Source organism: Musca vetustissima, unplaced genomic scaffold (assembly GCF_032173495.1).
Source record: "Musca vetustissima isolate MV318-11 ecotype Yass unplaced genomic scaffold, APGP_CSIRO_Mvet_v1 utg9326, whole genome shotgun sequence".
Taxonomy (NCBI): domain Eukaryota; kingdom Metazoa; phylum Arthropoda; class Insecta; order Diptera; family Muscidae; genus Musca; species Musca vetustissima.
The window spans coordinates 65,923-81,870 of NW_026886999.1; the positions used below are offsets into that span (position 1 = coordinate 65,923).

At 36.9% G+C, this 15,948-nt stretch overlaps 1 protein-coding gene across 1 annotated transcript; it reads right to left on the reverse strand.

Moving 5' to 3' along the window:
- Window positions 1-2,181: 2,181 nt before the first annotated feature.
- On the reverse strand, window positions 2,182-4,503 carry LOC133334483 (nucleoporin Ndc1-like). Its single transcript, XM_061542776.1, has 3 exons — window positions 4,109-4,503; window positions 3,428-4,047; window positions 2,182-2,933 (listed from the first exon to the last, which is right to left on the reverse strand). The coding sequence occupies exons 1-3, from the start codon at window positions 4,501-4,503 to the stop codon at window positions 2,182-2,184; spliced, it is 1,767 nt and encodes a 588-aa protein (XP_061398760.1).
- Window positions 4,504-15,948: the final 11,445 nt, after the last annotated feature.

Genomic DNA, 15,948 nt, shown 5'->3' on the forward strand with positions numbered 1-15,948 from the left:
TTATATAAAAATAAAAAAATTAATTGAGCTTACTTATATGTTTCGCTTCCTTTGCGTTTGCTATTTTGTTAACGCAAGATATTTGCGCTTAACGAACGAGTTTGACATGCGTTTTCGTATTATAGAGTGCGGTGATGCCACATTTGCGTAAACTAGATGCGAAAGGAGATACGAAAACGAATTAGAGAGTACCAATTTCACGATGCGTTAAAATTTTTCTCACGCATCGCAATACAGAGTAACCCCCCTGAATCATGGGTATTTACGCAAGCAGATGAGACAGCTCTTGGGGTGTTTAAGAGAAAAATTCTCCGAAATATCTATGGGCCGATCTACGTCGATGGTGAATATCGGCGTCGAATGAACCACGAGCTATATAATTCGAAGAAATTTCTTTATCGCTGGCAATAGCAGATCGCCCCCAAAATGCACCTGGGGGGTTACTCTGTATTGCGATGCGTGAGAAAAATTGTAACGCATCGCGTAATTGGTACTCTCTAATTCGTTTTCGTATCTCCTTTCGCATCTACTTTACGCAAATGTGGCATCACCGCACTCTGTAATACGAAAACGCATGTCAAACTCGTTCGTTAAGCGCAAATATCTTGCGTTAACAAAATAGCAAACGCAAAGGAAGCGAAACATATAAGTAAGCTCAATTAAAGGTTTTATTTATATATAAATTGTAAATTATTTTAAGTAAAAGGCAAAAAAGTCACAGTGGCAGACTCAGCAACGTCAGTTCCTAACTTCAGTAGATTTTATGGGGCAACACAGTGATTTGGCAAAGGGACAGTTGCAGAGTTCAAATTCGAAACAACGCGCCAACAATTTGTGGAAAAACTGTCTGATGGCATCAGTTCAAATTGACCTCCTGTAAAAGATGTCGATGGTTGGAAAAAGTAATGTATTATATTTTTATATAATATGTGAAACTATGTGTGCATATTTACAGGTTGGTGTTGATAACCACCTTGTCCAAGCAATTTCAAAGCAGCGGCCTCTTTTATTGGAGTTGGAATTGTTGTGGATCTATTTGGAAAGACGAGCGTTTAATAAATACATAAACGAATCTTTATTGAGACGAACATTTTGTATAAATCTATAAAAATTAACTATTTGAAAACGTTTGTCACATAATTCGTACTTCTATTTTAATACCCGTGGTCACTTAGGGAGATTATATTTGATCGATCTCATAAAATTCTTTTTTGTTTTTAATTCGTTCATCATTTTTTTTTTTTTTTTTTTCAAAAAATACTCGTACCACACAAAAAATATGTTTTTATTTAAAATTTTTTGACGTTTCCTTTTGTCATTCTTCGTTGTTGTTTACTTTGTGGCGACAGTGTTGCCCTATTTTCGATTTAGTTTGCGAATGCGTTTGCGCGAGCGTTACAGAGTACCAAATTGTACTTTTAACGCATTTAGCTTTCGCATCGCACTTGCTTTCGCAACGCAATACAGAGTATCCCCCCTGGTCCATTGCTTCTTTGAATCCAGCACTTTTGGGTTCCGGAGTGGGCCGCGTGTGTTTGAAGCCCTGTCGTTCTTGACTAATTTGACCTCCTTCGTTACTTGCCTCAGACTTCTGTTGAGTGTTTGAGTCTTATGTCTGCTTGAATGCTTTCGTACACTTTAACGACTACTGCCGCTGCAGGCAGTTTCCAGTAGACTTTGGTAATGCATTTCCACTTATTTTTCATCAAAATGAAACTAGCCCATATGGCTTTTTCGTTCTTGTCATCATATTTGTACATTTTTTAGAATTATTGTTGAGGCGTGAATTTTTTGAGGCACCTTCAGGCGACCTATATGAGGCGACCTATATGAGGCGACTTAAAACATATTTTTCTGGAACAAAGTTTTTACAAAAGTCAAAAACTAGTTTATTTATAAAAATTGTATTAAAAAAATCTATGAAATGCACATCTAATGATACAATTTTCAATGGGTTATATATACTAGGTGTTATGTGCATGACGACGACGAGTTCTTAGAACTAAAACTTAACAAAATCAATTTGAAAAGAGGAGGAAAATAACTAAGAAAATAATAATAAAATACTTATGCTACAATTGTGGTTTTAATGGAGAAAGAAAAATAACTTCTAAATACAATATAATAAGAATGACTGTGATTGAGTTTGTGAAGATGATTGTTAGCTGATGATGATTGAAATTAAACTTCTTGATAGTTAACAAAACACTGTAGACTTCTAATTTCCATTGGGTCATCGAACAGATCCCGCAAATAGTCTCCAAAAACAGAGACAATTTTGTAGAGACTACGTCTAACGGAATTTTTCAATGTTATCAGATTACGATCCAATTTTTTACCATTTAAATTGACATTATTTAATTTATCCAATTCACCTTTCAACTTCAAGAGAGTGCGTATAATTTGGGGTAGGGCAACTTGAACCACACCATATTTATCTTCAACCAAAGACTCGGCACATATTCCGGCTAAGCCCTGGGTTAACCAAACAATAATTTGTGAATTGGATAGTAGGAAAGCTGTACGGGCTCCATCGGGTTCTCCAAACATATAAAATACTCCGGGTATTGTGTGGAACGCTGTATTGAGTGCCTGTTCAATTTGTTTGGAAATGTGTTCAAATTGTTCATTGATACGTTGGACTGCAGTTGGGGTGCTTGATGATTTGGCACCACATGCGGCTGTTGAGGATGAACCAATATTTGTCGTTGGTGGTTCAGAGACCATTCTACGTATACCATAGGTTTCATTATATTGACGCAAGAGAATTTTCTCCGCCGCCTCTGTGGCAGTTGGTTTATCAGTTTGACAGAATAGCGGTGCAGATTTCATTGTTGAAATATTCTTAACTGATGTTGTGAGATCCTCAATAAATGCATTAATTATCGCCAGACATTGTGAAGACAATTGATTCCAATTATAAGGGTGACCACCTGCAAAGAATGGGAGAGAAGAGTAATTGTTAGCTTGAACGTGTATATGAAGAAAATTAAGTAACCCGAGTTCAGGAGCGGTGATCCGAATGCGCGTTATTTTTCTATTTTTTGGTATTACGGATTCTGTGAAGATATATTTCTCAATGTAGCATTCAATACTGAAAATGAGAAATTGTGCGGATTCCATGTCCATCCTTGTGCAAGTGGACAGCATAACTACGTCTGTAAACCGGTTAAAAAGTAGGACTTGGAAATGAGTTGCGGATAGGTTTGGTATTCTCTTCATACTTAAAATATCAAAGGGATATTTTCTGCCTTCGAATTACTTCTATTTTTGGGGTATTTCAGTCATTCAAGATAAATCCTAAACACGGGCCTATTTTCACCCTTTTTGTGCGGATTATTCCTACCCTAAGTAAATCTTGCTATAACCTCTATGTAGATTGGTATTCCAAAATTATATCTAAAGAATGGTTATGCTGAAAACTTACCCGGTATCGATAGAGCATAGATCTCCTTACGTCTATTCGCCGCTGAGGTTCCGGTCATATTGAAAAGATCCAATGCGGCTAAAGTTTGTACAATTGGCACCTGGGCCATTGTTAAAGCCTCAACGAGGGTGACTTCTTTTTGACCCTCTGTCACAACGGGATTTTTCTCGATAACAAATTGCATTTCTTCGGCCAATAGAATTGAAAAGAACTTCTGCATTAAATTCATGTTACTTAAAATTTGTGATTGTAAAATCCAGGAATAGAATAAAATCCGCAAATTTGTTAGCACCGAAAAGAACGACGATAGGCTTGTATCAACTTCCAAATCAAAAAACCTTGCAAAACGAGCATTGATTATATCGCCGAATATCCAAAAAGCGAAGGCATAAAACATAGAGGGTACAAAAGATTTCATCAGAGATTTATACAAGGTGGAGTAGAGTAGGGATCGTAGTTTGACAAGTTTCTTTTCCTGAATTATAGGATATTCCACCTCGGGTTCATGGCGTAAATTCTCCTTAAAGAAATAATAACAGCCAGCTGAGATGCCAGAACCAACCAGGAAGAGGTAATAGGAATTGATGCAATCCATGCCATAACACTGGTACACCAAGGATCTGTAAATAACGAAACAAAATTATAATTTCTTCCCGAAGCATATCATCAGCATTTACTTACCTATAATCCACATGTAAATAGCGTGCATAGAGCCATGCAGTTAGGAAACCCACCGCAATGTGTATCATTAAAAAGAGACTCTTACGCACCACAGTCCCCAGTATCCACTTGAAACGTGTTCCATAATATTGCTTAACAGCCAAATGGGATTTACCCAACAGTATGCCATAGATGATGACGGCCGAAATCAGAGGCATAATTGATAACCATGTGTAGAAGGAAAACATTAAACTAAATGTCTCCGTAATCCAATTCAACAGATGGAATATATGGAAATTGACAAACAGCAAGAAAACTGTAAGTAGGAAAAACTGCATCATAATGCTAAGGGCAACTGCCGTAAGGCAACGATACAGGCAGAGCTTTTTGCATTCCAACACAGTGGCGGCAGACATGTTCGGTCACTTGCGGAATCTTGGAATACAGCACCACTACACTTAACACAAGATGTAGGCAATCAACAACAACTGAACGCGGAACCGGCTTTTATTTTTTTGTTGCTTTTGAGGTTAAGTTCATAAGAAACAATTTTAATACACAATTTATCTTTGTAATAATTAAATTATTGTCCCCCGAAGAATCCAGACGGGGTAATGGATACAATTTCTTTGTTTAATGTAATTTCTATGTCGATTTCTGTGCAAAAACACTTCGCTTTGCGCCGTTTCTGTTTAAAATCAGCAAAACAATGATGCCAATTCCACACTATGCTATGGCATCGTTGCACAGCTGTTCAACAGTGCTGCCATGTTCGTGTGCCTAATAGCTATACGAGAGCTGAGAACTATGAAATTCATTTAAAACAAATCTAAACATGTCCACGATAGAGAAGCCCGCGTTCCGTTAAGAAAGTAAATGAAAATATATTTTTTTAGTGAAAAAAGTGTTTCGTGTGTGCTATTTGTGAATAATTATGTGACGATATTGCCCAGACATGATGCGGGTCATGAAATAGATACATTTATGACAAAATATTGTGAAAAATATAGGTAAGTCAAATTTGCCACATGTTTTAACCCTGGTCCTGAATGGCTTAAGTCCAGCCCAATGCCCGCCTGCGGATCAAAAGTTTTTTTATACCTTCAGCCTTATGGCTAATAAGGACCCCATTTTTTCGACCAAATTATTTACTTTCAGACAATTTGTAGTCGATTTAAAAAAGTTCGCCTGTCTGTCTGGCGGACTGGTGCGCACGATAACTCTCGAAGTGAATAACCGATGTGATCCAAACTTTGCGCATCGTAATATGTCTTCCTAACTTAGTTAAAGTTCAAAGATGGGAAATATCGGTCCAATAATTCTCTGGCATGTCTCCCACAAAATGGTCAAAATTGTGAAAAAAATAAAATAAATAAATAATAATAATTTTATATCTTTTGAATCCGATTTGAAATAAGTTTACATAACCAATTTATTATCTTTACCAAGCCTATATCAAGACCGAAGATTGAACTCATTGGTCAATTCCTTCTTGTATCTACCCCACAAAGGGTGAAAATGTTCAATAATTACAAATCCACTACTTCTGGGACTCCCCCACAATAGGTGAACTTCATAAATTTAAATTTAATCCGAAACCTCTTAGATAAAAACATATATCTTTAATAAAGCGTATAATAAAAAATGTGTGTAATTCCCCAGAATGAGAATAAATATCTGTCTGCAATAGCGACTAACACTTTTTTACTTGTTTTCTTGTAAAATACCAACTTCCTGAGAAATAGACCACGTTTGGATTAATGTAATAGGAAATACATTTAAAAATTTACTATGACAATATTATGCACAGGTCGGTACCCTCAGCCCAAGGCTAATTGTACGAAATGAAGCATCCGAATCAGGAAAAAGTCAAGATTAGGTTATTCCAATCGCGTATTGTTTTGATTTTTTTATGGCACTAATTACAAACTACTCTTGCCGAAATCCAATCAATCGGTTTTCTCTTTTTGAAACTTTCTTCACAAAATTGCAATATTTGAAGCTCTATTTTTTTTTTAAATCCATTCCATACATGACACAACTTAATATTTAATGTAATATCCGAATATGAGTTACAGAGGTATAGAAAATTTTGTTCCCAACCAAAATCAAGCCGAATACAGATCCAAAAGTTCAATAATTTGAAAAATTAAAATTTATATAAAGTGAACAGTGTGTCCAAAGCAGTGTGTCGTCCAATATTACCAACTATGTAGCAGCCATTGTCATTTCGAGATCTTGGAGGGTAAAACTGGTCCATGGTACTGTTCAAAGGCTCTATATAACGTTAATGTCTTCACTCCAAAATCGATAATTTTTTTACGTACCTAATCACCCAAAAATGAACTTCGTTTGTAAGACGATTCATGGTTAAATTATAGACCATATTGAAGGTATTTAACCGTGTTGCTAAAACGGTTTAACGGTGTTGCTAAAAGATCATAGCTAAAAAATCGTCCTTTGTAAGTAGAGGATTAAACCAGAACAGTTCGTCCCATAGAACTTTGTTGGTTGCATTTCCCATTTATTTGTGGACGCCAATCGTAGGTTGATTTCCCAAAAATAGCTACAAACGCGGTAGAATGAAGCAGAAAGTTCTTCAGGGTCTGTTGATATAAACTCTACCTTTTCGGTATTCGGCCATCTACAGTAATCATAGTTCTTTGCATATGATCATAAAATTAATATTATTTTGAAAAGCCATGTTAAACTTACACAACATCTAATAATATATTTTTTTCATTTATATATATTTTCAGTTTCGTATGGACAGACTTAGTACAATGTCAAAACCTTTCGTCCTGTAATTAAATAGTGTAATACAAATTGAATTTTTGCAACAATTTGGCTGGCCAAACCTTTATACACCAACTTTTTTCAAACACTACTATTCATTGCAAAGATAAGGTTAGTAAAATTATATTAATGACAAATTTTTTTAATAAACACAATATTTTTTATATTTTCAGGTAAGATATATAAACGTTAAAGATAAATTTATGTAATTGTCTCGATGACTAGACACATTTGAAATTATTTCCATAATTCATAGTGAAGATAAATCAGCGTCCGTCACTGCAACGCTACAACAAAGGTATCTAAAATGAAACATTTAATGCAAATATAAAATTTTATTTTCATATAGTTAATTCAACAGAAGCACTAACCTTGACTTGATTATATTCAACACCTTTTGTTTGAAAACAAATAGGGCAAAAATCAAAATTGCATCCGCCAAATAGACACTACCCATTATATACATTAATTTGATTAATGTTACACCATGTAAATTATCGCCAACTGTAAATGTAATGTAATAGGTAAGCTGTGACAGTCCCATCATGGCTGCAAGACGTAGCACCATGCGAAAACTGAAATTAAATATATGTGGGGGAAATTGGATTCATTGGAAATCAATTATGTCATTAATTACTATATATATTTGTACTTACCTTTTCATTATTTTATATGTCCCATACTCTAATTTTGCAACTTCTATGCTACTTCTCAATATTTGAAATGTTAACATGAAAAATATTACCAAATTCAACGTGAGAAAGATCACCGTGAAAGCTATATTTAAAAAAGATATGAACAATTATTATAAAACTATTTTAATACAGTATACTTTACATCGAATTTACCATCCGTATAAATTGGATCACGATCCACTGTATATATGTTTAATAACAATATCGCCAATGCTAGACCCCAAACGAATAAGGATAACCACCAGAAACGTATCCACATACTCCTCAAATCATTTGTATGATTCATAACTTTAGCATTACGTTTCATTTCATAGCAGATAACATTGGACCAAAGCATACTGGCAATTCCAAAATACAGTGTTATATAATCCAAAATAGCTATAAAATAGATACGGAAGTTAATTCAATGGAAAGTTATTATTTCTTTTTGAAACTCACTCGCTTGCTTTGATGTTAAAAAGGGATAAACAAGTTCATAGAATAAAATCATCATATTGATTAGTGGTAGTATAAGTGAAACGCCATAACTTATGAAAAGTTTTGTTTGTAAATTTTGTCGCAATTCCTTAATCGATCCATATATAAACATTGTCAGCAGGGCAAATACTATAGTCAATATCACCATTACAAAGCTAATAATTAGATGTGTATTTTTCGTGGCAGCAATGGATATTTCCTGCAAACAATTAGTGAATATTCAATGAAAAATAATTTTTAAAAGAATGCACGCCTAATAACTGATCTTTGAAAAATAATTTTTAAAAAAATTCTCAACTCGATGAAAAATAATTTTTAAAAGAATGCACGGCTACTAACTGATCGTTGAAAAATAATTTTTAAAAAAATTCACAACTCGATGCAAAATACTATACTTAGCTGGCTTGTTACAGAACGGTTGTTCCATAAGCCGAGCTTAAAAAAGATTTCCAAGCGCGTCGGCCTTGTGCGCATCTCCGCCAATTTGAAAGACCACGTTCCATAATGTTGTTTTCTACTTGGTCTTTCCATCTGATTCGTGGCCTCCCCCTTCTATGGGAACCATCAGTAGGCTCGCTTTTGTATGACGTTTGAGCTGGGGCATTCTCATTCATTCGCACAACATGGCCTAGCCACCGTAGTCGCTGCAGCTCAATACGACTGACTATGTCGAGGTCCGCGTATAAATTGTAAAGCTCTTGGTTCATTCGACGCCGATATTCACCGTCGATGCAGATCGGTCCGTAGATATTTCGCAGAATTTTTCTTTCAAACACCCCAAGAGCTTCCTCATCTGCTTGCGCAAGTACCCTTGCTTCACATCCATTCGTTTTATTTATGGCGGTACCAAGGTACATACAATCTTTAACTACCTCCAAGCTGTAGTTCTCAAGTTCCACAGTTGGTCCGAGTCTACTGGACGTCTTGCGCGTTGATACCATCAGCTTGGTATTCTCCAGACCCACTTTGGCAGACTCCTTCTCAATTTGCTCAAATGTGGCTGTTACCGCTCGCAATTTTCGACCCATTATATCGATGTCATCGGCATAGGCGAGTAACATGTGTTGTTTGGTATAAAGAGTGCCATTTCTGTTCACCTTTGCATCTCATATGACATTTTCCAGCAGGATGTTAAAAAGATCACACGACAAACTGTCACCTTGTCTGAATCTTTGTTCGATATTGAAGTGGGCAATTCTTTGCCATTGTGCTTCTATACTATTATCGGGACAAGAAGTGCAATCGCCAAGCAGTTGGATAAGTTGAGCGGAGTAGGCTTCTGCTATATGTTGTGTTTGAACCTTTTCGACGTCGAGTTTCTGTGTTACATGAGATCCCACTTTTGCTGCTACATTAAGACGGGTGCGAACCTTGGCAGCCACAAGGTAATGGTCCGAATCTATATTCGCTCCTTGGATCGATCGAACGTCTAATACACTGGATAATTGCCTTCCGTCTATCACAACATGATCAATTTGATTTCTTATTGCTTGGACAGGAGAAATCCAAGTGGCCTTGTGTATATCGAGATGCTTGAATCTGGTGCTGCTAACTACCATGTTTTTTGCTGCCGCGAAGTCAATCAACCTCATGCCGTTGTCGGATGTTTCTTCATGAAGGTTGAATTTTCCGACGGTCTCCTAGCAGAATTTTAATGTCATGGCCAGGGCAGCGGTAATATGTTGTTTCTAGGCGCTCGTAAAATATGTCTTTGGTCTGCTCCTCTTTGTCTTCGGTCGGAGCATGGGCGCAAATAAGACTGATGTAGAAGAACTTCACTTTTATACGGATTATAGCAATTCGCTCATCTACTGGAGTGAATCTGGAGACGAGGTCTTTTATTCTCCTATTAACCATACATCCGCAGCCAAATTCACGTCTCGTTTCATGGCAGCTATAATACAGGGCGTAATCTTCTGATTTACTTACGCCTGTCCCTTTCCATCGTATTTCGTGTAAGGCAATAATATCGGCTTTGTACTTCTTGAGTACATCCGCCAGAGCGAAAACTGCTCCTCTTCCAAGTGCAGATTCGCAGATCGTGGTCCTTTATACGTTTGCGGTTGTCGTCAACATTAGGGGGGTTTGGTTTTCTTTGATTTTTCATAGTAGGAGGGGTTTTCCGAGTGTTGGCAACTAACCCGATGCCTCAACCCATTTTTTATAGTTCTTATGGGTGAATTCGCGGCACATATTAGCCCACTATTTCATCGGGTGACACCGCGAGGATGTCAGTTTCCACAATTGAGATGAAGGAGGGACCAATATAAGCCTGGTCTTCGCCATGTTAAAGCCAATTAGAGCCGTTGCTTGGTATCTGTAATCTCCTACGCCACCCACGCCTATGGCTAGCCGATGAAAAATAATTTTTAAAAAATCCATGCCTAAATCAACGTAATTAAAAATAATAATAATCCACGCCTATTAGCTAGCCGCTGAGAAATAATTTTTAAAAAATCTACGACTATTGATCAGATAATCGTTGTTCGATTCGTTCGAATATATTTTTATGAATAAATCAATCAATTTTCTATTTTTATGTCCTTTCTTTGCGGTTTCAATCTTCATCTTCATTTTATATTTTTTTAACCATAATAAGTTGACTCATACCCCATCCTAACAAATTTATTATTTAAATAACATACCTGGGCATTTTCAATTTCCAATGTTTTATTACAATTTAAATCAATGGGCAAGAGGACATATTGCTTAAGCTCACTGACATAGTGGGGTGTGAAACAATAATTTCCAAAAACATACTGAAAAAAAATAAATAAATCCAAACCACTATTTTCCATCGACAACGACAAACAGAAAATTCCTAACGACTTACATCCAAATTTAAATTTTCATAATCAAAATTTGTGTAATTTTTCGTTGATTTACATGGTGTACGCTCTTCAAAGTCGAATTCTTGTAGTAAATCAACTGGTGTCTTCAAACCACGACCCAATAGTAGATTTTTAGTCCACATGACCTGATCATCTTCCAATAAATCCTTACATTGCTTCAATTGAAAATTATACACTTGATTTTTGTCACAACACAAATTCATGCATAGCTTTCGACGATCTTGACATTTGAACTTGTCATCGGCGGCAACCACAACAACACAAACACTGAATAATAACAAAACATCGATTGCAATATTATTATTTTTATTCGTAATAATGCGTTTAATCATCCTGATAAGTCAATTGTAAATGAAAGACTGAATGACTGACGACTATTCGCTGTAAGTTCTCGCGATTCTGTAATTACTTTCTATTATCTCGACAATGGGGTTGTTGGGGAGAGAAAGTAGGTTCGTCGTACATTAAGTGTGTTAAAAAGCGTGTAACACTACAGAAAACTTATTTGTAAAAATTTAATCTAGTAGTTCCTGTGTAAGGGTCGATCTATTGAAAGAACTATTTATTTGGATGAACTATTCGCGTTTTTAATAATATTAATTTCTAATGACTATTTTCTCTTTTAGGCTATCCTTGTAAAATATTGTAGATATAGGTTCTACAAGACTGAGAAAAACTATTTTTTGGTATAGCACCCATATACAGTCGAAATCGCTTATAAAGAGACGGTCAAGAGACCAGCGAAATTGGTCGTTAAAAACGATATCAAATAAAAGACAGAACATTTATCGGGACCTTGGATACAGTCGTTATAACCCGTATGTCGTTATATATACAGTTTTGACCGATTTTAAATATTTCGAAGGAATTCAATTTCATGGTCTGCTGCTGGGTATACACAATTCGACGCCGCCTCGCTCTATGTTCATATTTTGCTATTTATTTTTTTCATTTAGTTTGGATATTTTTAATTTCCTTGGTTATTGTAAAAACCACACAAAGAAAGTTCAACTTTAAAAATCAGATTTACAGTTTTTATTCATTATTTTTTTTACTTTGAATAATTGAATTGAATAAAGCAGGTCTAATAAATGCAAACTTGTAGCTCAGAAATGAATTGAAAAATGTACCACATATGATGGACCTATGCAGACATCTGTGGTTGTGTACTTGGAAAATTTGGAGTATGTATATGGTGGTTAGGTTAGGGGATGTGCAGTCACTTATGTGGCTGCAGCACTCTGAGACAGTTAGGTCCGTTATGATCATCCACGAGAAGAAAAAAGATAAGGACAGATCTGCAGGGGAGAGAAGATTGGGGAAATATAGGGAGGTGAGAAGCATAAAGAAGGATATAAAAAAGGTATGATTGGAATAAGGTCGATGGCTATAGGAATCAGACAGAAGATGTGTTACGTGTCAAGTTTGCACTTTCCTAACCACTTTAGGTGTCTAATTATGCTGTAGATTAGAGCAGGTACTGTTGTTGAGAAGAATCTAAGACTCGGTAGAAACTGAGCACCCAGTGACACAGGAGATGCTCAATTGTCTCCGGCTCCTCCTCGTCAACGCAGAGTCTACAGTAATCAATTGCATAAAGATCCCATCTACTAGTAAAAGCCCTGATATTGCAGTGACCAGTAATAATTCCTGTCCTTACTCTTATTTCAGCTTTGCTCAGGTTCAACAGTGAGTGCGTTCTTTTGGTAGACAGAGTCGGCCAAATGGATCTTGACACGTTGCACCTAGGTTCGTTGTGTCAAAGTTCATAGGCTCTTTCGTGGCACTGCTCCGGTAAAAATGACATATGGCTGGTTTGGTTGCTAGATCTGTGGATTGAGATCATCGTCTAGCTAGTTCGTCCGCACTTTCATTACTCAATTTGCCCTGGTATCCAACACAACCGATAGCTGTAAGTAAGTTCTTCCTAAGCTGCTCTAAACTTGACGACGGCCTCAGATTTGATATAACAAGATTTGATGGCTTTAAGAGCCGCTTGACTACCCACAATGATAGGTCACCGGTTCAACGACCTCTGCATCCGGACTTTTTATCAATTCCGCTGCCTTCCATATCGCGAAGATTTCAGCTTGGAAAACGCTACAGTTGCAATCCAGCTTGTAGGTTAACTCAAGGCCTAGCCTCTCATAGTAGACGCCCGCCCCTGTACCTTCTTCCATCTTGGATCCGTCTGTATAGAAGGCCAGACCATCCAGAAGAGGGTGACTTCGGTTCCAGTCATCTCTACTAGGAATAACGACATCTACATCGTAAAATGTCAGAATTGGTGATATATAGTCGCTTAGTTTAACGCGTTGGTCCAATGTCATACCTGGCTCGTTCAAAATACTACAATGCCCAAAGGTACTGTACAGATTCCCACAAGGACGTAGGATCTGTTGTGAAGTCTAAATTCAGACGAATTTAGAGCCTTAGGATTAGAGTTGCCGGCAAAAGCAACAACTACAACACATACGAAATATACAAACACCACAAGTATACGTGTAATACTCACGTGATGTGAGTATTACACGTATGAATAACTTTAATTATAATAAATATTGTACTGTCAGGCGACAGGTTTATTATGGGTTTAATTTGGGTAAATATAAAGTTGACGATCAAGGCGATCCTTTAGGTTTTACTTCTTGTAGTAAGAGTGATTGGAGATGGGAGTTTCTCGATTTTGGTTCCCTTTTGAGATGGGAGGACACCGATGACTTACAAGTCCATATCGATGAGGTCTTCATCGGTGTCCATTGGTGTGGTACCCACGTACTGCTTGATGGCCGTGCGGCCGTCAACATCCTCCGCCCCTTGCACTGGTGCAACCTTCTGGCGATCCCAGGACCTTTATATGCTCCGAAATTTCTTGTAGGATCTTCTTTGTTGTCTCTTTGACTGTTAGCGAAAACTTAGAGGACCGCTTCGGGATTTTCCTTGCTTGAGTATAACGCGCTGCTGCCCGAGCTTGGGTGCTTTTAACTGTCTGACGTTGGTGTGTGTTGACCCGAAATTCGTTTATGCAGTATTTGTGTATCCGCACAGCATACTTCCTGCACTTCTGCTCCGTTCTGCAGGTTATAATCTTATGCTGCCTATAGCATACCAGACATTGCTCATGATCTATGTTTATGTTCTGGAAATAAATAAATAGAACAAAACACAGAAAATCTTGACCACACGACAAGTGGTCCGTTATTAAATAATGATTTTTCTTCCCATAACACATAAACGACACAGTGGATGAGACTTTAATCATCCAATTAACTTTTTTTCGCCATATATCTTGTAGAAATATCTTGGCTCTTACGATTGGTTTTGGTGACAGACTGGCTTTATCGTATAATTTAGCCACGTTCAACCGAACTTTTCGTTTCGTTATTTCTCTTGCTATAGAGTATTGAATCGTTGTATACGAAAAATTGTGTATTAGTACATTCCATGGAATGACCAGAGTGTTGATAGCGCTACTATCATCGATTTTAATCAATTTCTCGTTTAGTAATTATTCAAGAAATGTATCTGGGGGATTCGTAATTTTTTTAAATAGAAATCCGGCTGATTTCAACGTTTTTATTATTTCATGATGTGCTTGTAGTGCAGAGTCGATTGTATGACCGCCTGCTAATATGTCGTCGACATATATTTCCTTTTTAAGTATGTTTGTAGCTAGCGGCCGCTCAATTTGCCATTCTGTGGCCTGCTGCAATAACGTTCTTATTGCCAGGCATGGCGCACAGTTAATACCAAATGTGTTTATTTCGTAATCTTCGATTTGTGCGGTTTCATTTTGTAAATACAATATTCTCTGATACGGTATATCAGACTCGTGTACAAATATTTGACGGTACATCTTCTCAATGTCACCATTAAATACATATTTATATAACCGCCAATTTAGAATTACAGACGTTAAATCGTTTTGTAACGTTGGGCCTGTATATAGAACATCATTCAATGAAAATGAACTATTTGTTTTGCAAGACTCATTCAACACACGTGATGAAAATTCATTTAAAACGTCTCTGTACGTGTTTACCAGCATTTTGTCTTTATTTAAGCTATTTATATATTGGGGTAAAGATTTGAAACGAGGTGATTCTAATAAAATAGATTGTTGATATTCTTTTTTAAATGGATTTTTTACACCAAATCTACCGCCCGGTCGACGGCACGTCTTTTTGTAAGAGTCTTCGCAGTACTCATTTAATACGGTCGGAATAGGAGTCCGTTCGACTTCCTCATGTTCCCCGAATTTTCGTGATAATGCTTCTATGTCTTCTTCACCTTTCGAAGATTCTTTGACTGTGCCAAATGCTATACTTTCGTTTGCTATTGGTCCGTATATATACCAACCGTAAATTGAATTCTGTGCTATCATATTACCTAGAATATTTTTCTTCATGCCGTTTAGCATTATTGTTGGAAGGATATCGCTTCCAATCAACATATCTACATGCGCTGATACCGCAAAACCAGGATCGGCTAGTTTTAAATCTTTAACTTCACTACAGTACGAGTTTGGAAGAGACCTAGTTGGAAGTAGACTAATAAGATTTCGTAGCACTATTACTTCGGATACTAGATTAAAAGAAGTGTCATCTGTACATAGTGTAATGCAACAAGATTGGTTTGCATTGGTGACTATTGTGTCACTTAAACCACTAATTTGGAAATCTTCGTTTCTGGTCGTAATACCTAAGCGATTAACCACTTTATCTGTCACAAATGACCTTTTAGACGCCGAATCTAACAACGCCCGTAATGTGAACCTTTGTCCGGAGTGCATAATTTGTACCAAGGCCGTCGGTAACATAACGTCACCGTGACTAATTGTAGCTAGTGTCTGAACGTTTGTACCAGACACTGCCCTTGACGAGCATGGCAATTCATTGTGTGATTCGTCGGTGGTGAAATGTGTTTCGGTTCGGGCATGACCATAATTGTTTTCACGCGCTACGTTATTAGCGCTCGATTGTTGTTGTGAATAGTTCGTTATATGCAACTTAGTATGATGTTTTTTCTTACATTGCATACA